The sequence below is a fragment of the Syzygium oleosum genome, unplaced genomic scaffold, assembly GCF_021117445.2.
Source record: "Syzygium oleosum isolate NSW1041296 unplaced genomic scaffold, Sole_v2.1 Sole_v2.59, whole genome shotgun sequence".
Classification (NCBI taxonomy): domain Eukaryota; kingdom Viridiplantae; phylum Streptophyta; class Magnoliopsida; order Myrtales; family Myrtaceae; genus Syzygium; species Syzygium oleosum.
Genome location: NW_026607543.1, coordinates 1,028,107 through 1,051,667, shown reverse-complemented (window position 1 = coordinate 1,051,667; position 23,561 = coordinate 1,028,107). Strand labels below are relative to the sequence as shown.

The following is a 23,561-nucleotide window of genomic DNA, read 5'->3' as shown; positions in this document are numbered from 1 at the left end:
GTTTAATTTATAGGAGACCACTTGGTGGGCCATTAAGTGGGATTCTAGGAAATTTGTCAGGTTTCCTATATAAAACCTACGGTGTAGGCAACGGTGCCACTACGTACGTACACTATATAAACGTGATTATCGACGCCTGAATCTTGTCGAGTCATGTAAAGAGAAAGGGCACTTTATTAGTGAGAAGGGTGAAAACTATTATTGCTTCGACTATTCCTCTTGCTATGCTAGATAGAAGCTCAAAGTCCCAAAAAGATAACGAACACACTCGACATGTGTAGGAAAGTTTGGATGAAACTCATCCCCCATAGATAGGTGAAATTAGACGTGAAAAATCGAATTGAAAATCTCTGATTTTGATACTAATTCATAGATGTGGACATCGCTATAATCTTTTAAACCCTTAAACCCGTTAAGAGTACATGAGAAATACATTCTATAGCATCCCAATCATACAATATTCCACTAATTTCTTTATTAACTTTTTCCCTGCGCGTTTACTTTCAACTTACAAGAAAGAGTAATGAAGATCCATGGCGAGACCACCAACTTATCTTTTTCGTTTGCCCTAGCTTCTTGTCGTCTTCTTCCTTGTCCCGAATGAAAAGAAAACGTCTGTAGGAGGAGACCTTTTGCACAGGAGAATCTTGGATCAGAGACATCACTTTCATCCTCATAATGCCCATTTCCCAATTACAAAGTAAAATTGTTTAATGTCTTATTTTGTTGTGGGCTCTTTTGTCTACTTTCTGGTGTATTTTTCTAGCTACTCTTCAATCAAAGCTTGGAGAAGATGATGCCTGCCTTGCATCGTCTTAGATAGATGTGCAAATTAATAAAGTCTTCAAAGTCTCAAGGGTCACGAGCTCCCGTTTTTTCTGTCTCTAATCATCAGCTGTATTAAAAGGCCAATCGGACCTAAGCATGTCCTAAAAAGGCTTCATCTCCGTTCTCGTTCGGATCTCGAGATCACTGGAAAGTAAAACTTCTATGAGGTATTTGATGTAGCTAGCAAGGATCACCTAGAGGGGGGTGAATAGGTGATCTAAAACAAGTTTTAATAATTTATGCGGAAACAAAATAAATCGCAGAAGAGTCTGAATAAAATTCAGATTCAAGACATGTATTATATAGACATGGCTCTTGATGTGCGAATGTAAAGTAAGAGATAAGGGATAGAGAATCCGCACACAAGTTTATAGTGGTTCGGCTTATAGCAAGCCTACGTCCACTCTCCCACGCCATGCTTACCCGGCCGGATTCCACTAATCAAATCAATGAGAGATTCTGTTAAGTTGTGCAGTTGTGCCGCTTAAACCCAAGCACTTCTCCCGAAGTTGGTGCTGCTTATACCAAGCCGATAGATCACACTATCTCACACCTAAGCACACACACTATAACACCTGTCTACACCTCTCAAATGATTACACGTTTAAGCTCACGAAAGACAAGAGATTGAATCGGAGTATGCTCAAACTTTGGACTTGTTGATTCTTGATTTCGTTCTCTACCTTCTCCGCTCCTCGTTGATCTCCTTTATACTCCTCCACTTCCAAACTAGCCGTTGGACGCCTTCGCAGGATCATCTTCCAATATTCACCTTTGGACAGATTTGTATAAAATGGATTGAGTAGCCGTTGGTTGATAAAATCAATCCCGCTCGATTCTCGGCCGCCCATACAATCGAATCTTGGTTTCCATAAGTAGAGCTTTATCCGTTGTAATGTATACTTGTCATAATGTTTGATTGTCAATCAATTATAGCCTTAGATTGAGACAATCAAAACTTTCCTTCGTGAAATCCATACCGAGATCACTACCGTTATGTTTCGTTCGAATCAGTCCGAATAATTTTAGCGTCAAGCGTCCGAATAATTTCAGTGCGTACAAGTCAATAATTTCAGCGCACTGCATCTTAAGAATTTGCGTCCTCGAAGAAATTCTCGTCCGAACTTTCTCGTTCGAGTCCGAACTTCTCGTTACGAGTCCGAACTTCTCGCTCGAGTCCGAATCTCTTTTGCTTGAAGTTCTTTCACAATCTGAACACGAACTAGATCAAGATTGACATATGCTTTTCTTCCAAAAAAAACTTCCCGAATCAAAATACTTCAAAGCATTTATCGACTTACAAAACACTCATGGGCAGTTTGTCAACTTCAAAAACTATTGGGAATTTTCCTTAACAGTATTCCCTACCCGGGGAAGAAAAAGATACAAAAGGAAATTGGGGTTTGAGAAAATGTGTGATTTGCTTGTTATTTTATCTGTATTCCCTAAGCCTAAGGAATTCGCTCTTCACGTCCTGATGAGGAAAAATAAGCTCATTAACATTCCTTTTAGTGAGGTTACTAACCGAACACCAAGGATCCAAGGAAAGTCTTCAAAGCATCAAGGGTAGCGGGCTCCTATTTTCTCTGTCTCTAATCATCAGGTGTATTGAAAGGCTAATCAACTAGGGTTCCTGTGCCGTCTACATCGACATACACATCCCGAGTATTCTTTTTGATGTTTCGTTGAAAATAGGAGAAAAATATCGGTACCAACGTTGCGAACAGAATCAATCACGGCTAGAACTATTATTTATCTAGACCGACACGTCCATGTCCATATTCTTTTGAAGTAAAGGTCAATACAGGTTTCGGTTTCATAACCAATTTGCTTGACCGAATTTTTAATATGCAATCAACCCGCTTTATTTTATAATGTAATGCGCAAGTTAATATGGTCTCGAAATAGACTTAGTCATGTTATTATCATCTAGAAGCCAAAATTAATGTCCTAAATTAAACACTCCCCAATAACTAATTAGTCATCTAAATCTAAGTTAGTACTATAGAAAAGCAGTCTATCAAGCAAATCATCCATGGTTCAGTCATACATTAATGGCTTGCTTATCTCAAATGATGAGCCGGGTATATCGATTGTTTATGCGCCATTAGCTTTGATTACTTTCATGGTTAATTTAATATAAAAGGAAGATATAAAGTGCTGGGGATCATGTGACAATTTCGAAGGAAAATGATAAATAAATGTTGTCATTTGGATTACGCAAAATGCTACATTCGAAAGGAATTTCGTCGTGGTGCTAATACATATGATGCTGCAGATATCAATAGATTGACTTTGGGCTTTGAGAAATTTTTTTATTTGCTTGTTATTTTATCTGTATTCCCTAAGCCTACGGAATTCTCTCTTCGCGTCCTGATGATTGAAAAAAAAATTTGCTCATTAACATTCTGATGATTCAATGCTATATTGTTCTAGGAAAAAAAAAGACAGAGCAAACTGCAAATGCTTGCAATTCGATCCCATTATATTAATTGTTGGTTGATTATGTAAAAAATTTTGGTTCGTTCATTCGTCTTTATAATCGATATAAGTGATTGATTTTGAGAAAATACTTTTTAAATTATTTATTTTTCGCAAAATAAATGCAAGATTCATTCTTTGAATTTGTATTTGCATTCCTACCCACCAAATGACCTATAAATCATAGTCTTTTACACGAAAGCTCAGGGTCCGAGAATAGCTCAAAGTTGCCAAGAATAAAGCACCACGACATTCGTTAAATTGCCTTTGATTCTTGTTTTTTTTTTTCTTATCATATTCAAAATCTAGCTTTCGCTTGATACCTTTTACCTCAAAATCTTGAGAAAAAAGATACAAATATTGACATATAGAGTCAATTATTGAAAAGTTTCGATTATACATATAGTCCCAAATCTAACGGTTCGCATTTAATGTATGTTGATCAAAATGCTTTGTCATTCAAAAGTCAACATTTTATTGTTTCGATCCGTCGGTTGGTATCGCGCGCGGGGAATATCACCATGTAAGACGTACATCACAGTAGAAAAGCCCTTGACTTTGGCAATGCGAAACATACTTAATGTCAGAAAATTTAGGGTGCGTGGTCGTGTTGGGATCGATCCTATACAACCGATGCACGACAAAGAAACTCAACGAGGAGCCAGCGATTTATCAACAATCGTACTTAGGGGTGAGCGGTTCCGGTTCCTTATAGGTTCCACGTGGAACTTGTAACATATCCTCGGGTACAGATTCCTCATTTTTTAAAACCTGGAAGTTACCTATCGGAACTTGGAACCTACCTTGTCACAGGTTCCACGGTAAATTTCAGGGTCTAACAGGTTCTTTTTTTCATTCCATTTTTAGTTAAACAAAACGAAAATGAACGCAACAATGCTAAATAAACTTATCATTCACCAAAGAGAATACGAAAAACTAGTTTTCCTTACATTAGGGTTCAAATAAATACAATTAACATGAGAAGTCAATGTGTGAATTGATACTAGGGGTGAGTGGTTCCATGTTCCATATAGGTTCTTCCTAGAACCTACCTATGAGAATAGATTCCTTATTTTTTGAAATCTGGAACTTACCCTATCACAAGTTCCAACTTGATTCTAGAGTTTACCCAAGTTCCACCAATATAATTAATTGAATAATTGCAATGAATCATCATCTTTAATGACCACCACTTCTTACTATGATCTAATGACCATAACTTATATGAAATATTAACAAGTCATAAAATGAAAGTTCAGACTAGTGGTTCTAGATTATGTATTTATCATCTAACGCCATGAAACACTACAAGATCACGCGAAGACGTAAATCAAGAAAAAATACAAAAAACTTATTTAGGTTTCAGGTTCCAAGTTCCAACTATCTAGAACCTGAAACCTACTTGTCGAAACAAGTTTCTTAATTTTTGAACCTGGAACCTATTCTACATTTGTTGAAACTTAGAACCTACATATTCTCAAAGGTCAGATTTTCAGATTTCGGGTTCTACTTTGAAATCATGTCCATCCCCAGTTGCACCGCGATGTCTCGTTGAGATTTGGAGAGAATATGAGAAGTCACGGAAACTTCCAAAGATGTAGAGACACGCGGGAAAGCTGCAGGTGAAAATGTCTGTCCTATTGCACAAATCACTTCAGCCTCCCCAATGACTTGACATGGTTGATTGCGTCTTCTCTGACACAGTCACAGACAACGAGGAAGATGCCATTTTTTTCTCTCTGGACCCAACTCGTGTTGTCTCTCTTTGCTTTGGTTACGGTCTTTTCTGAATTATATATGGATATGCATCAGATTCGTACTCAATAATGTTCAACTTTAATAAGGGTTTGCTGCTTCGCGCACAGAGAAAGAGAGAGATCATGGCATTTTTTCATGGTGTTAAAAAGGCAGTTTTGCTACAACGGCTGGCTAGTTTCGGGCGATATAGAAGAACTTTACGATACCTAGGTAAAAATATGCAGCGATTGCAAAGCATTAGGTCAGGTGCTGACATGGCTAGCATGTTTTGCTCTTATCCACTTATAAATGGACACATGACTATTGATGTATAATAAAAAAATGACGTGGAATTTGTTCTCTTCTTCCTTCTTCAACGGCGGGCTCCTTCTTCAACTGGCCTAAGACGAGCAAGGCACGGCCATCTCCACCGTCCAAGCCGCCGCTAATGTTACTTATCAGGGGAACAAAGAAAGGTAAATCCTGTGAAATTTGGAGAGTGGAAGTCAAATGAATCGATCGCGTAAAGGAGAAGGGCAAATCTTCATGCCATTACTCGGTTACCATTTTCGTTTTCCCTCTAATAAAGAACATGGAGCTCCATACCTTCAAAGAGGTGCATTAACTTTCTAATCTAGCAAAAATGGTCCCACAGCTCATTTCCTTCTTTTCATCCCATGCGATCTATATTAGGGCAAACATAAACTTACTCGGAAAAGCAAATTAAAGCAAATCATGCCATAGGGAAAAGCCGAAAATATGGGAAAACAGATATCCACACACAAAGAGAAAAAGGAAAAAAAAAAATCTGCTCCAACCCAAAAAGGTAATAAGACAGCCTGATCAGAAACTTTGGCTCAATATGTAATATTGTCCATGAACTTTTAATTGACTATATTGAACTTTTTTATATAGTTCAAGGACTAAATTGAATATGTACAAAGAGTATAAGGACTACATTAAATAATTATAAGTTTAGGGACCACATTACACATTTGGTTAAAGTTCATGGACCACATTAAATAAATTAAAGGTTCCCACAATGCGCAATGAGACAAAGTTCATGAACCATTTGTGTCATTTTCTCTAAATAATCTTAATTCTTGATTATGCACTCCGAACGATTTGCGGTAACAACGATAGGTGAATTGAAATTGAATCGAAGTCCGAACGAGGGAAAAATAGATAAGAAATCTCTATGACAATTACGGAAATTAGAAGGACTAATTGACGGCGGTAAAACCAAAGAAAACATTTCAATAGGTTCACCCGGAAGCGAATATCTCACTTTGCCTCTAATTCGATATCTATAATCCCTACATATATCACGTTAAACTCATCAAATTGAATGATAATGCGAAAAATCATAATGTTTTATGGAATAAATTTCTTTCCTTTTTGTATACATATAATATAGTTTACATATATTGATTTGATTAATCAACTTTATGAATCCCAAAGACTGTCCTAATCACATCTACGATGCGCATTAATTCAAGAGGAAAACCGAAAAAGCGGCTAGAAAAGGACCTCCGTTATTTTGCATTTTCTCCCACTCTCTCACGACTGAACAAGTTCGCACCGCTTCTAATGCCATTAAAAAACCTAGTAATATTCAAATTCTGTAAGAACCGATAATATTCAATTTCCAACTAGCAAAAGATTAAAATTCCAATTTCAACTATTGTGAAACTATATTTATCGTCATTCTCATCATTAATATATGAGAGTTCTAGTCTCCACAATTAAAAACTAGTGCATTAAATTTCTTTACTTTATTTTAAATATCATTATACAAGCCCAATATCCAAAAGAGATATATGCACTTTCTCATGCACTACAACCGTGAAATCTCCTTTGCCTTAGTGTCATCAACTTCAACCTTGTCCTCAAACAAAGCACCAATCTCTTCTAATGTCTTGCCCTTTGTCTCGGGCAAGAAGAAGTAGAAGAACAGACTCGCCAGCACCATCACTCCACAGAGCACAAAGAACGTGCCCGCGAATGTTATCCTGTGGCTGATGCTCAAGAACGACATCGCCACGGCCCCGCTCACCAGCCGGTTCACCGAGATCGCGAGGGCCGTGCCCTGGGCACGCATCCGCAGTGGGAACACCTCCGATGAGTAGACCCAAGTGATGGGACCGAGCCCGATCGAAAAGAAGGAGACGTCCGCGCACACCGCCACGATGCTCACCACAATGGCCCAGACCGGCTTGCTCCCCGAGTGCTCGAGGAACTTCGAGCCCAGGCCCAGAGCGGCCAGGGAACAGGCCATCCCTACCGTGCCCAATAGCAAGAGCGGGCGCCTCCCGAACCGGTCCAAGAACAGGGCCGAGACTATCACAAACGCAGCCTTAGAGGTGCCCATGATCACGTTGATCCCGAACAGCTTCTTGTTGTTGTGAATCCCGGTGGCTCGAAACACTTCAGGGGTGTAATAAATCACGGCGTCATTCCCGGAAGCTTGCATGAAGAAGTTGATCCCGATCGCAGCGATGAGGATCCGGCGGAGGGCAGGCGAGGGATGGAGGAATTCCCTCCATACCCCTTGCCCACTCCATCCTTTTGAAGAGGCCAAATCGGCATCATCATGAGCAGCTTGGGTGATCTCATGGAGTCTTAATGCAGCCTCTTCCTCATCTCTTGAAGTCTTTAACAACACCCTTTTCGCCTCCTCAATCCTGCCTCTCATGACGAGCCACCGAGGTGATTCGGGCATTAAAAAGATGCACAACCCGAGGCCGATCGCCGGAATGGCAGCAATCCCGAGCATTATCCTCCAGTTGAACCGCTCGGGGAGGCCGGCAAGGGCATAATTGCAAATGTACCCGAGTAAGATCCCGGCCACGATGAAGAACTCCGGGAGGGAGGTGAGCATCCCCCTCACTGAGGCTGGGGCAATCTCGGCCGTGTAGAGCGGTGCGATCATGAGGGCGTACCCTACCCCAATACCAGCCACGATCCGGCCCGCCATGAGGAACGGGTACGACGGCGCAAGGCCCATCAACAGGGCCCCGATCAGGAAGGTCGATGCGGCCAGGACGATGGTGTACCGCCGCCCAATGAGGTCGGAGGTCTTGCCAGAGGCCAGAGCGCCGACCAGCGAGCATACGTTGAGTATGCCCACGAGAATTTGTACTTGGACGTACGTGATTTTGAGGTTGTCTCTGATGAAGATCACAGCACCGCTCATCACCCCGATGTCTGCAAAATCAAACGATCATTACCACGCTCACCTCGGAATTTTTCCCAGGATTCTCAGTTGAAATGGCGACAATTCCGACTGTCTGACGCCAACCAACACGCCAATTCATAACCATTTCTTATACCCACGGTTGATTCGATCAACAGATCACCGAAAATCGTGTCCTTTTCAAGCCCATCTCGTGACAAAACATCACCTCTTACCCATCTCCACATTCCTAATTCGAATTAAACTTCGGCTTGAGAAGCGAATCTGCGCAATCGGAGAAAGAAATGGGACGAGTCGATACTCACCGTAGCCCAAGAGGATCGAGTTCGTGGAGGCCAAGATGGCACAGAACACAACGTACTTGTTCGCCCGAGGCTTCTTGGGACCGGAAGCAGCGACAGTTGTCGATTTCGGTTCATCCATTTCAGCCAATATCTTTTGTCACTCTCACGGTCACACAGAGAAGAATGAAGGAAAACTGCAAGTGATGCAGAGAGAGAGAGAGAGAGAACAGAGAGCGAAATGGGTATGTTGGGTGGTTGCAGAGATATACATATATACATATATACATGAAAAGCGAAAAAGTAACAAAATCAAAAGGCTGTGAGGATAAGGCTGCGCATGGCAATCATTCTGTGCCTGAGAACAGATTCTGATCAGAAATGATTCTTTTCGATTCTGTACCCGAGAACTGATTCTGAGCATTTGAAGACTTTTGGTAACGGCCCAAAATTTCTATTCCAAAATAGTAAAAGAACATAAATGTGTTTGGTAACGGCATAAAATTTCTTTTTATTAATAATATTTTAAATATTTTAATATTTCTTTCTTTTCTTTTTTTCTTCTCTTCCTTCTTGGTCATGGCCGGTAAAATATTTTTTAATTAATAATACTTTTATTAAAAATAATTTTTTTATTTTTTTTACCATGGCCGGTAAAAAAATTTTTAATTAATAATGCTTTTATTAAAAAATAATTTCATTATTATTTTTGGCCATGGCCAGTAAAATTTTTTTATCAATAATATTTTTTTATTTTTTTGGCCATGGCCGGTAAAATATTTTTTTATTAATAATATTTTAATAAAAATATTTTTATTGAAAATATTTTTTTTTTGCCATGGCCTGGTCGCCGGCCATGGCCAGTAAAATATTTTTTTATTAACATTTTTTTTACTAATAATATTTTTTAGTAAAATATTTTAATAAAAAATATGTTTATTGAAAATATTTTTTTCCTTTTTTTTGCCATGGCCTGGTCGCCGGCCATGGCCGATAAAATATTTTTTTATTAATAATATTTTTCTTTCATGGCCTAGTCGCTGGCCATGGCTAGTAAAATAATTTTTTTTTCATGGCCGGTACAATATTTTTTTATTAAAATATTTTAATCTCGCTAGATACGACGAGGGTGGCCCTCGCGCCGGACATTAGAAGCTACATTAAAAACCAAGAAAAAGAAGAAAAAAAATTGATTTTTATTTTTGTTCCCAGAATCAAGAAGCTACTTTTTTTTTATTCTTGATTCTGCTAAAAAACTAATTCTGGTTGCAAATTTGTGCCCATAATCAAAAAATTTAACAAACGGATTTCTGTTCAAAAACTGATTCTGGAAACAAAAGAACAGAAATTTTCACTATTTGGCCGGTTGTCAAATAGGCCCTAAGAGAGAGAAGGGCAATTGACACGAATAATCGCTGAATTTTGACCCGAAGTGTCATGTGGTCCTTACAATTTAATTTGTTTAATGCGATTTCTGAACTTTAGCCTAATGTGCAATGTCGTCTCTGAACTTTTAATTTATTCAATGTGGTCCATAGACTTTTGGTACATGCTCGAGTTAGTCCCTAAATTATATGACAATGTTCAATGTTATTCTTTCATTAATTCAAGTTAACATTGAATATTTTCATATGGTCTAGGGACTAGATTGAACATGTATCAAAAGTTCAAGAATCACATTAAATAAATTGAAAGTTCATGGACCACATTGCACATTAGGCTAAAACTCAGGAACTATATTAAATAAATTAAAAGTTCAGGGATCACATTACTCATTGGATAAAAATTGTCGGACCATTTGTGTCATTTTCCTGAGAAAGAAAATTAGCTTTAGACTAAAAATTATTGCATGCAGCGAGCGCACGTGAACCCACTTCAACTAACTCGTCATATTACGCAACTTTCATATGAGATCTACATTATTCGATAATCGAATTGCGTCGAGCTTACATGCTCGTCGGAATCGCTCCCAGCCGAGTCACCGTAAAAATCTGACGTGCCCCCTCCCCCTCCCGGTAAATGCCGATTTGTGATTTGCACCCTTAACCGGTTTCTGGACCTCGGGAAGGGGCAAACGGAGCAGGGAGTACTGGGTTCACTTGTCGACGGCCATGACGGCCTTGGAGTTGTCCGGAGGAGCCTTGTCGAGGGTCACCGATCTAGAATCTGTGGGGGGAGTCATGGGGGGAGTCGGGGACGGTGGAGGACTCGGAGTTTCGCGACAACGATGGCATTTCGACGATGTTGCGGGTGGAGATTGCGATTGCTGCTGGTGATGGTTACGAGCATCGGAGTTGCTGATCGATTGCATATTCTTCTCCCGATTCTTCGCCGCGCACGGATCTTTCTCTATGCATGCATGTTTTGCCTCGTACCATCTCGGTCTCCATCATCCCCCAACGTACTTCGTAATCTAGGCATTAATTCACGTAAGGTCTGCCGTCTTTAAGTGGCCAAGGCCAATTCATTCCGTCTCCAATTGAATGCAGTCTCCAACCATTGTATTCGTGACTTCGGAAAGGCTTGACGAATTTGGGAATAAAACGTAAGCAGGCAACAAAAGTTCATTCCAACGGATCATGACGCAATGTATGTAAAGTGCTACACACGAGGGAAGAGGGACCGCTAATTGAGCATGATCATTGCCTAATCCTACCTAACTTAAACTTAATTATGCAATGTGAAGGATTTGGGGTGTCCTTTGTAGGCATGACTCTTGACATAATTAGACTCATCTAAATTAGTCATAAACTCATTTCTTAACCCATATATAACTGGATGAATTATTATATGGTTTAGTTATATTTGGTAAATAGGTTATAAATGGATTTAAACATAAAATGGGTGTTAAATGAGTCATCAATGGGTTTATAACTTACTTAAATCCAATCCATATCTACGACTCTCTCTTCATTCACTCTCGCTCTTACTCGATCTCGCGCTCGCTCGCTCCACACTCTCGCTTCAATTTGGGTATGAGTTTTTCAAGATTTGGTTAAATATGAAATTATTTTAATAATATGAGTCGGATTGGGTATGGGTCACTAAATTATATTTGCATGGAAATGGGTCAAAATGAGTCTTTTTTGGTTTAGACCATTTTCGACCTGACTCAATCCACCCGTTTGACGGGTCTAGGTGTAACAACAATAGGGCAATAGAAATTGAATTCGGACGAGGGAAAAGTAAATAAGAAATCGCTCTGACAATTAGGGAAATTAGAAGGACTAATAGAGGGCGATACAACCAAAGAAAATGTTTCAACAAGATCACCTAGAAACTCGAAGATCTCTCTTGCCTCGGATAAGATATCTATAGTCCCTAAGTAAGTATATGATGTTAAACATATCAAATTGAATGATAATCCGAAAAATCATAATGTTCTTTGAAGTAAATTCTTTCCTGCTTTTGTATACATAGAATATAGTTTGCATTTATTAATTTGAGAAATCAACTTTACGAATCCCAAAGACTGTCCTCTTTACATCTATGATGCACATTAACGAGTCTACTACATTCAAGAGGAAAAATATCCGTTAATATAAAGGGAAAATACCACCAAAAATCCCAAACTATGCCATTTATGATAAATTTACCCTGAACTTTTTTTTGTAACATGAAAAATCCCAAACTATACCACTTGTGACACATTTACCCCACAATACTTTGGCCTATGGGCATTTTTGCCTTTTTCCTTTTTCTGTTTTTTTTTCCTTTTTTTTTCTTGAGGGAAGAGAGAAGAAAAGAAAAAAAAGGGAAAAAAAATAGAAAAAGGATAAAGACGAAAATGCCCATAGGTCAAAATATTGTGGGGTAAATGTATTACAAATGACATAATTTGATATCTTTTGTGTCACTAAAAAAAATTCAGAGTAAATTTATCACAAGTAGTATAATTTAAAATTTTTCGTGTCACAAAAAAAAATTTAAGATAAATTTATCACTAGTGGCATAATTTGAGATTTTTTGCGGTATTTTCCCTAATATAAAAGAAAACCGAATAAGCGGTTATAACATGATGTCCTTTATTTTGCGTTTTCTCCGACTCTCTCGCTACTTGACAAGTTTGCACCGCTTCTAAAGCTATTAAAACCTACTAGCGAATAGTGATATTCATATTCAAATGCTTTTTCCACCCCCTTTACGACTTATACAGTTCTTGAAATAGTGTTTTAACGACAGTATCTCTTTTTGGGCCCCACTTTTTAGCAGGTTATACCCATTGATGATTATTAAAAATCAAACGTGGGTCCGATTTGTGTCTTACTTTTTTCGTCATCTTCTTCTTCCTCCCTGCCTTCGCCACCTATGTCCTCCACCGCACCACCAAAAGGCTCCATTAGTCGCGCCATTCGCTCGCTTCTCCGCCTCGCCGCCCCTCGCGGCCTCGACCTGCCGTCATCGAGACCTTGCTGACCATCGTCTACTCCGCCGTGAAGGGGCACAAGATTGGCGAGGCGTCGCTCGACCCCATCACCTGCCTGAACGACATTCAGGACGAAGATCCAACCAATGATGATGAGCTTGAGGATGTTAAGAGAGAGAGTCCTGGCAAGGAAAGAGAAGGTTTTACCCCATCTGGATTTACAGATGGAGAAATCGTGGCAGAAGCGGCATTTTTCACCTTGAGAGCATCCAAGGCGTAGCTTGACAGTCCGTTGGTCACCGACTCGATGAAGCCGTCGAACATGTCTGATTTGTCGGCGAAGCTGTCGTCGTTGTTGCCATTGACGCAATTGCAGTGATTGCGGCCGCACTTCGTCACCAATTGCTTCTCATTGCTCTCCTCGATGAAGTGCTGAACCATCTTCACCGAGCAGACTGAGCTCGGCTCGAACGCAGCCACTCCAACCCCACCTCCTCTATCCTTGCCGTACTAAGGAGAATCTTCGCTGGATAATAAAATTAAATGCGCAGTGCAAGAGAGAACAGAGAGTTATGGGGAGAATTTTTGCTCGAGAGCACAGCCTAACGATCTTGTCGGGGGCTGTTGACCCGACAACGTCATACTCCGGCGAGTGGAGCTCGCGACTGCACCTCGTGTGCACCGCCACCATGCCCTCGTTCCATGCGATCACCTCCTTGTCCATCTTGTGAAAGGTCCTCTCCATCGCCGCCCTCCACTCTGTCGGAGCCGAACCCTCCTCCTTGTTCACCTTCAAAAGCTCTTCCTTTATAGCTCGTGCAACCTATCACTACAGCTCACACCTAGAAACTACCGGTCGAGCAAGTAAAAAGAGAGAACATAGAGATACAGAAGAAAAGGAAAGGAAAAAAAAAAAGTGGGATGGCTCCAAAAAAAATGGGATCCACAAAGGATAATTTAGTTCAAATAAAATTTTAGAGAGTGTACGAGCTAAAGAGGGAGTGGAAAAAGCTTGAACCAAACCGATAATATTCAATTTCCAATAGCAAAAGATTAATATTCCAATTTCAACTATATATTGTGAAACTATATTTATTGTCATTCTCATCATTAATATATGAGAGTTCTAGTCTCCACACATAAAACTAGTGCTTTAATTTTTCATTACTTTAATTTAAATTTCATTATACAAGCCCATTATCTAAAACAAAGTCACTTTGCGCTCCTCGCAAGTCCATCTAGAAGAGATATATGCACTTTCTTATGCACTACAACTGTGTCATCTCCTTCGCCTTAGTGTTATCAACTTCATTCTTGTCCTCAAACAAAGCACCAATCTCTTCTAATGTCCTGCCCTTTGTCTCGGGCAAGAAGAAGTAGAAGAACAGACTCCCCAACACCATCACCCCACAGAGCACAAAGAATATGCCCCCGAATGTTATCCTGTGGCTGATGCTCAAGAACGACATCGACACGGCCCCGCTCATCAGCCGGTTCACCGAGATCGCAAGGGCCGTGCCCTGGGCCCGCAGCCGAAGCGGGAACACCTCCGAGGAGTAGACCCAAGTGATGGGCCCGAGCCCGATCGAAAAGAACGAGACGTCCGCGCACACCGCCACGATGCTCACCACGATGGCCCAGACCGGCTTGCTCCCCGAGTGCTCGAGGAACTTCGAGCCCAGGCCTAGAGCGGCCAGGGAACAGGCCATCCCTACCGTGCCCAATAGCAAGAGCGGGCGCCTCCCGAACCGGTCCAAGAACAGGGCCGAGACCATCACGAACGCGGCCTTAGTGCAGCCCATGATCACGTTGATCCCGAACAGCTTCTTTTTGTTGAGAATCCCAGCGGCTTTAAACACTTCAGGGGTGTAATAAATCACGGCGTCGTTCCCGGAGGCTTGCATGAAGAAGTTGATCCCGATCGCAGTGATGAGGATCCGGCGGAGGGCGGGCGAGGGATGGAGGAATTCCTTCCATACCCCTTGCCCACTCCATCCTTTTGAAGAGGCCAAATCTGCATCATCCTGAGCAGCTTGGGTGATCTCATGGAGTCTTAATGCAGCCTCTTCCTCATCTCTTGAAGTCTTTAACAACACCCTTTTCGCCTCCTCAATCCTGCCTTTCATGACGAGCCACCGAGGCGATTCGGGCATGAACATGATGCTTGACCCGAGGCCGATCGCCGGTATGGCAGCAATTCCAAGCATTATCCTCCAGTTGAGCCACTCGGGGAGGCCGGCGAGGGCATAATTGCAAACGAACCCGAGCAAGATCCCCGCCACGATGAAGAACTCCGGGAGGGAGGTGAGCATCCCCCTCACCGAGGCCGGGGCAATCTCGGCCGTGTAGAGCGGTGCGATCATGAGGGAGTACCCCACCCCGATACCGGCCACGACACGGCCCGCCATGAGGAGCGCGTACGACGGTGCGAGGCCCATCAACAGGGCGCCGATCAGGAAGGTCGACGCGGCAAGGACTATGGTGTAGCGCCGCCCAATGAGGTCGGAGGTCTTGCCGGAGGCCAGAGAGCCGACCAGCGAGCAGACGTTGAGTATGCCCACGAGGAATTGTCCTTGGACGTACGTGATTTTAAGGTTCTCTCTGATGCAGATCACAGCACCGCTCATCACCCCGATGTCTGCAAAATCAAACGATCATTACCACCTTACCTCGTAATTTCCCAAGATTCTCAGTAGAAATAGCAACAATTCCGACTGTCTTACGCTAACCAACCCACGAACTCATAACCATTTCTCATACCCACGGGTGATTCGATCAACAGATCACCGAAAATCGTGTCCCTCGCAAGCCTATCTTGCGACAAAACATAACCCCCGACCCATCTCCACATTTCTAATTCGAATTAAACTTGGGCTCGAGAAACAAATCTGCGCGATCGGAGAAAGAGATGGGACTAGTCGATACTCACCGTAGCCCAAGAGGATGGAGTTCGTGGAGGCCAAGATGGCACAGAACAGAACGTACTTGTTCGCCCGAGGCTTCTTGGGACCCGAAGCAGCAGAAGTCGGCGCTTTTGGGTCATCCATTTCAGCCAGTTTCTTTTCACTCTCAGTCACCACACAGAAGAATGAAGGGAACTGCAAGTTATGGACAGAGAGAGAGAGAGAGCAGAGAGTGAGTTGGGGATGTTAGGTGGTTGCAGAGATATATGTCGAGAGGGTGCCGAGCCAGATTGCATGAAAAGCCAAAATAGGAAGAAATGCAAAAGGCTGTGAGGATAAGAGAGAGGAAAGCCATAGACTGAAAAATTCTTGCATGCAGCGAGCGCGCGTGAACCCGCTTCATCTAACTCGTCAAATTACACGACTCTCACGCGAGGTCCACATCACTCGACGACCGAGATGCACCGAGCCAACATGCTCGTCGGAACCGTCCCCCGGCCGGGTCACCCTAGAAAGCTGACGAGCCAACATTTGGGTTGCCCCCCACAATGATTGTTCTTGCAAATTCTCACAACCTCACACCATAAAGGAGCATACTTTTAAGGAGATTCCAATAGGTGGGAAGTAGGGTTGCTTTCAAGACGATGTCTTTACTACACAGCCGGTCAAACCAAACGGTTGGGACCAATCCTCTGAGATGAAATGCTGCAACCAGTCTCTTGTAACCTAGTGCAATAGTGGAGGATGACGTCGTAAATACGCGCTCGAAAGTACGAGCGCGACGGGGATTTCACGTGGGGGATTCGGCTTTGGGGACGACTCGTCCCCGTCCAGATATAAAGGCGCTTTGGATTCTATCCTTCTTTTTCCTCTCTTTGGATCTTGTCAATGGCAAAAGAGTGTCCCAAAGGTATGATGTGAACCAACTTTAGTCAATTATGGTCCCCTGAGTGGAATCTCTAAAGTGAATCGCGGTCCCGGTCAATCGCATGTGCCAGAGAAAAAGGGTCTCGAACGCATTTATTGGGCAAACAAGCTAAATACCCTCGCTCGTAGGGACGAGCATTATTCGGGTTGGACCGGTCTAGCACCTAACCCAAGAATCAACCTGCACGATATTGGTCCCTAATATTTTTGGACTGGGGACCGATCCTATTGAACCTGGGACCGAAGACTGGACTGGACTGAACCGAACTAATCCTGTGGGTCCGGTCCGATTCCAGAGTCAACCTGAGACCAATAGATTCTTTTTTTTTTGTATCATTTTTTTAATTCCTTGGAGGCACAAATGTACTCTTTAAAATTTTGGAGCTGCTGAAATTAGAATAAAAATGTGTTCATGCTTTACTAAATAATTAGTAATATGTGGCATTTCTCATTCTTGAATGAGTCTTTAACTCTGCTAAAGTCAAAGTCGTTGAGATTGCCAAATTCATCTGTGTGATTTGAATTTAGAACCCATAATGCCACATGATTAGATCCACAAATTTATTATCTTTGTTTCGAGCATGAGAAGGGAGATTATGATATTACAGATTCTGACAGGGACTCTAGTTACAGGCCTTGTTTTGTTATTGTTTTTTCAAATGTCAAGATGTCTGTTCAAGTTAATGGTATTCATGTTGAAGCATCAAACATTAACAAAAAGAAATTGTTACTGTGATTGTCAACGAAGATGCAAAATGAATGTGGCCATTCAAGTTGAGATTCTCGGCCTCTGTTTCTCTTAGAACCGATTATGGAGGTAGTTACCTTTGAGTTGCAGATATTGACTGCGAACGATGATCAATCAAAATTGCTGATATCCCAGAGTTTTCGCTGCTGATGATTGGCATCGGCGAAGAATAAATGAGCAGGGAGAGAGAGGGAGAGAGTCGTTGCTATTGATCCGTTGAGAGGTCGAGAAAAATCTGAGATTGAAGGAGAGAGTGAGAGTGAGACTCGGAGAGAGGGAGAGGAAAAGGGCGAAAGAAGAGAAGGGGCTGAGCACTTTAAATTATATACCTAGGGTTTGGAAAAAAAGAATTTACAGGGTTGGTCCAAGTTGGACCAATCCTAAAGCCTCAAGACTAAGGATGGGAAAATTTCAATCAGTCCCTAAACCTATCAGATCCGGCCAATTCAGCCTAAACCTTTTAATTTGCCACTTCAGTTTAAACCTTTTACTTTCGCCACTGAGTTTCGCCAAGTTTATGGCCGCGGCATGGCCGTGCCGCGGCGATCGTCATCGGCCAACACGACGTGACAATTTTTAATTATTTTTTTCAATTTTTTAATCTTTTTTTTTCTTCTTTTTTTCGTGTCTCCCCTATGGCCGGTCCGGCGACGCGGTCGGCCGTAGGGAGGGCGGCGAGGCCTCGGGCGGCTTCTCGCCGCCGCCCACCGGGAGGGCGAGCCTCGCCGGCCCCGGCCGGGCGAGGCGAGGCGAGGCCCCCGGCCGGGCGAGGCGAGGCGAGGCCCCGGGCCGGGCGAGGCGAGGCGAGGCGAGGTGAGGTCGAGCCTTGCTGTCGCTTGGGTCGCGACGGTGAGGTCGAGCCTCATCGTCGCCCGGGTCGCGACGGTGAGGTCGAGCCTCGCCCAGATCTGGCGAGGCTCGACCTCGCCTCGCCTCGCCGTCGCCTGGGTCGTGACGGCGAGGTCGAGCCTCGCCCGGATCCGGCGAGGCGAGGTCGACCTCGCCTCGCCCTGGTGGCCGGCGAGGCTCGCCTCACCGGTGGCCGGCGGAGCGAGCCGCTGCAGGCTCGCCGGCCTCTCCCTCGCAGCGGCGGCCGACCGGACCGGCTAGAGGGAGACAAGAGAAAAAAAAAAAAGAAGAAAAAAAAAAAAGATTAAAAATTGAAAAAAAAATAATTAAAAATTACCATGTCATGCGTTATCGGGATAGCTTGCTGCGCCCGGCCCACGTCTCGGCCGGCCAAACTTGGCGAAGGACTCAATTGGCGAGAATTTAAAAGGTTTAGGACTAAATTGGCAAAATTAAAAGGTTAGAGGACCGAACCGTACAATAGGTTAAGACCGATTGACAATTTTCCCGACTAAGAACTAACCCGCAAAGTACACGTTCCAGCTAGGACCAGGGACCGATCCAATCCCCCTGGGAGCCGGACTAGGATTGGCTGGGTTGGGCCGGTCTAGGGTCGATTCAGGGTCAACCCTAGACCAATGCTCACCCCTACTTGCTCGCCCTCTTAACAAGTTAGGGTATGATTTTTGGGAAGCTGGATCGGGCTATCAAGTTGCCAAATTTTCTTGAGGTGGAAAAGTTAGGGCCAAGATCCTGCCTTCGAGGTCAAATGGACGAGAGGATGTCTTTAGAATTCTAAGACATGCCTGCTTAAGAAAAATACCACGTCGTATAGATCACGGGGTAGAGTAAAATCTTTAGAATTATAGAGCCAAACAAGGTCCAAATTGATGTGGGGCAATTGAGAAAGATGGATACATTGGGAAAGAATTGTCCCCACGTTACTTATAGGTTGTTCTTAAATCTTTTTCATATTTCGTTTCATGATTTACTTTATTTGTGATTTATTATTCATTATCGCAAGTAATTGATTAAAAATATATATTTATTAAAAATACACAAACAGGGTAGATTCGCGTGGCCAGGCGGGACTAGCACCGGTCCCGCCCCGTGCCTCGCCTACTGCACTGCGGGGAAAACTTTCCCCATGCAAGGTGATGCCTCGCGCGGCACAGATTGCACGTGGCCAGTACCCATCCTTAACAAATATTCATGGAATTAGTTATTTTACGCCAACATGTGTTTATCTGCAAAATCTTACTTCTAAAGCCAATTGGACAAATTAAAAACACATTGATATAAAAATCCCTATGTGCATAATGCGTAAGCTACTTCATCCCCATTATTTATACGTACGCCATAATTAATTTGGTTAATACCACGAAAAACCCCAAACTGGTACACTTGTGATAATTTTATCCTCCGTTAGTTTCCGTTAAATTTTACCGTCAAATTTTTAAGTTGGATGACACGTGTCAATTGACGAGTGTACCAATTTGGGGTTTTACCCTCCATTTGTCACAAATGTACCAGTTTATGATTTTTGTGATATTAATCCAAATTAACGGAGGGTAAGTTTGTCACAAATATATCAGTTTGAGGTTTTTTGTTATCAAAAAATTAGTTTATGGTAAATTTTTCACAAGTGTACCAATTTTGGATTTTTTGTGGTCAAAAAATTAATTTATGGTAAATTTGTCATAGATATATCAACTTGAGATTTTTTGTGATATTAACCCTAATGAATTTTGGTTCAAACCTCACTTGTGATTATAAAGGAAAAGAATATCATTACCCTCTGCCAAGTAGCACATTGGGTAGACAAAAAAAAAGTTAACAAAGCTTAATTTGAAGCAAAATAACAACACGACTCTATTTGTTTCGCAAAAAATGAATGATTAAGAAATCATTTTTCTAAAAATAATTGTTATATCGCTTGAAATAATTATCTGGTGAAAAATATTTCCATTATCAATAACAATTTATGTTTAAACATTTTCGTGGACAATGAATATATTTTTCTTTTATTCATTATTGTAAATAATACGAGCGATCGTTTATAGAAAAATATTTTTTAAATCATTCATTTTATACAAAACAAACGAAGTTTACAAGTGCCATAATTTTCATACTATACTTACTTTAGTGATGCTCATTTCAGGGCCATCTTTCGCAATCACTTAAGTGCCACAGTGGTGAAAGAACGATCACTTAGGGTGTGCATGATAATCATTCTGTTTCTCTATTTTTCTATTTTTCTATTCCCGGGAGCAGGTATGGAACAGAAATCCGTTTGATAACGTAATTTAATTTTTCTATTTCTGGAACAAATTTCTACTCCAAAAATAAATTTGGAACGGAAATCAAAAGTAAAAATTTTCTACTTTTTTTATTTCTAGAATGGAAATGAGAAATAAAAACTCTTCTCATTGCTCTCTCTCGCTAATAGTCGGTCGACCACTCGCCGCTGCCCACTGCCGTCCGCTGGCGGCCGCCTCCCGCTACCATCCGCCGTCGCCTGCCGTCTACCTTCCTCCGCCGCCGTGTCCCATCGTTGGCCACTGCCGTCCACCGCCACCCGACACCAGCTGCCTCCTATAGTCAGCTACCGCCATCCACCATCATTCGCTACTGCCTGCCGTCTGTCGTCCTCTGCCGTTGCCTGACGCCGGCAGCCTCCCACTGTCAGCTGCCGCTGGCCGCCGTCTACCATCCTTCGCTGCCTCCCACCATTGGTTGCCGGCCGCCTCCCACCGCTGCCCAGTGCTGGCCACCTCCCTCCCGTCGGCCACTCAGGTGGGAGAAATTTTGTATCATTATCAAATGAATTTCTATTTACGGAATAGGAATTTTGTGTCATTATCAAACACATATTTTGGCTCAGAAACTTGTCCATGAAATAGAAAAATCTATTTTTTGCCAGAAATTGATTTCTGGAATATAATAGTTATCATTCACGCTCTTTGTGCCTCCAATGATATATCGTGTCAAAGAGCTTTAGGTGGCTTTTTCATTAAATTTTTGAGTTCGACAAATCTTTTTTTTAAAAGAAAATTGAAGTTCAACATGGACAAAGTGTTGGAGATTTGTGAAAGACTGAAGATTTCAATTATTGATGGACGAACACAAGCCTTGCATAATCAGAATTGAACGAGAAAATGTAAAAAATTCTGTATTGACCTTCAACCATTGATGAAGTTCAATTGAAAACCATATTCACAGAGACTTGAACGATCGTTGAATGGGTATTTCTAGCCAATTGCCCTATTAACTTTGATAGTGTATTTTTCTCTATACCGAGAGGTTTGACTTATATCTATTTATATTCTCATTCACACCCCTTCATATAGCTTCTCCCATCAATACAGTTATCTTAATATTGGGCGATCACCATAATTATCACGCAGCTTAATGCTGACAATAAAGTATCAATGAAATTAATGCGGGCAATAATAAACTAAATGTGGGATCACATTATCGATCGGTATGATAACACAAAGGACAATACCATGTGGTTCGTGGCACTTCTAAATAAATTGACTTCATCTAAGGAAAAATTGCCTAGTCAACCAAAGCAAGGGACAACTATCGGCTTCGCCACCTAAGGCCATCGCCACAGCAGCTTATGCACCTTGTCATTGCTCCCCCTGTTGTCGCAAGCTTGGCACCGAGTCACTAAGCGCATCGTCGAGCATCGATCCCCAAGCCATCGAGTTATACTCTGTCTTGTGCATTACGTGATCCGACATCCTAAGCCCATGGTTGGTGAAGGCCCAGATCCGGCTTCACCGACCATGGGCAACCTTAGATCTAGTCTCGCCCATGGCTAGCGATGCCATCTGCGTCAATCGCGAGCCTTGAGGACAGACACAATGACACAAATCGCGGGCTAGCCAATGGGTGACGGCCCAAGAATAAGAGTTGATCCAGACTTATCAATACATGCACAGAGGTACAAATAGAGACTCGATCATTACAGCAATAGGTTCATTTGAACTACCAAAACACTGTCATCCTTGCTCGCTCAACCAATCTGCGAACGATAGATTTCATTGCGAAACGGACTACCTTTGGTATTACCCTTTGAACACAATAATGGATGAACCTCACACAAGTTACAAGTCATAAAATTATATAGCCAGGAGCAATACCACAATTCTCGCTCTAACATGCATTTGGTCAAAACTAGAACGAACCAACCAAACAGGGAAGTTTCTCACTAGCAACCCCTTGTGCATTTCGCAAAGAGAGACAGTAGTTCCCGACATGGAAAAACCTCAACACATGTTAGAACCAAAAAGAATAATGACAACTTTGGAAATTTAGAGTGCACGAGTTGGAGGGAGAAATTGTTCTTAGAATACTTTCTATGACTTCTCATACAACACTCACCCTCTAGTCCTTATATAATAGGAGAACATCTACGATATATTTAATGCTAAAGACAAACATCTCACACACTTATTACCCAACAAAAAAATGTCAACGTACATTAAATGAGCCGTGGGAGTCTTGAGCACTCCTTCTGACAACATTAAATGAAGCAACAAAAAGTCCACAAAGCCATCATTTTTAATTATTTCAAAATATCATTAGAATATTTCTGCTGTGAAATAAATATGCCATCATTTTCCTGCTTCACTTCAATGCCAAGAAAATAAGACATCAATCCCAAATCTGTCATCTCGAATTTGCTAGTCATAACCTCCTTGAATTCAGCAAACATCTTTTCACAGTTCCTTGTAAATATCAAGTCATCAACACAAAGACACACAATTATTATGTCGCCGTTAGTATTTGACTTGATATGCAATGTATGCTTATACAGGCACTTTTGAAAACCATGCTCTAACAGGTATGTGTCGATCCGCGTGTACCAAGCACGAGGTGTCTGTTTTAGTCCATACAATGCCTTCTTCAGCTTGTAAACTTGATTTTCATGTCCATTCTTCTCATAACCTTGTGGTTGCTCCACATAGACTTCCTCTTCAAGGACACCATTGAGAAATGCTAATTTCACATCCATTTGATGAATCCTCCAACGGTTTTGAGCTACAAGTGCTAAGATTATCTGAATGGTATCCATTCGGGCCACAAGTGTAAATACTTCAAAATAATCAATACCTGACTTTTGCTTGTAGCCGTTTACAACCAGTCTGACTTTGTAACAATCCAATTTACCGTCGGGTTTGTACTTCATCTTGAACACCCACTTGACACCAATGGGCTTCTTACCATGATGTAA

At 42.0% G+C, this 23,561-nt stretch overlaps 2 protein-coding genes across 2 annotated transcripts; both read right to left on the bottom strand.

The window, feature by feature from the left end:
• Positions 1 to 6,691: 6,691 nt before the first annotated feature.
• On the bottom strand, positions 6,692 to 8,745 carry LOC115666367 (polyol transporter 5-like). The gene is made up of 2 exons (XM_030588100.2): positions 8,548 to 8,745; positions 6,692 to 8,253 (listed from the first exon to the last, which is right to left on the bottom strand). Exons 1-2 carry the CDS (start codon positions 8,663 to 8,665, stop codon positions 6,884 to 6,886), a joined length of 1,488 nt encoding a protein of 495 aa, XP_030443960.2. The 5' UTR covers positions 8,666 to 8,745; the 3' UTR covers positions 6,692 to 6,883.
• Positions 8,746 to 14,021: 5,276 nt separating this feature from the next.
• LOC115690459 (probable polyol transporter 6) lies at positions 14,022 to 16,302 on the bottom strand. The gene is made up of 2 exons (XM_030616797.2): positions 15,819 to 16,302; positions 14,022 to 15,527 (listed from the first exon to the last, which is right to left on the bottom strand). The coding sequence occupies exons 1-2, from the start codon at positions 15,934 to 15,936 to the stop codon at positions 14,158 to 14,160; spliced, it is 1,488 nt and encodes a 495-aa protein (XP_030472657.2). The 5' UTR covers positions 15,937 to 16,302; the 3' UTR covers positions 14,022 to 14,157.
• Between the last annotated feature and the right edge of the window lie 7,259 nt (positions 16,303 to 23,561).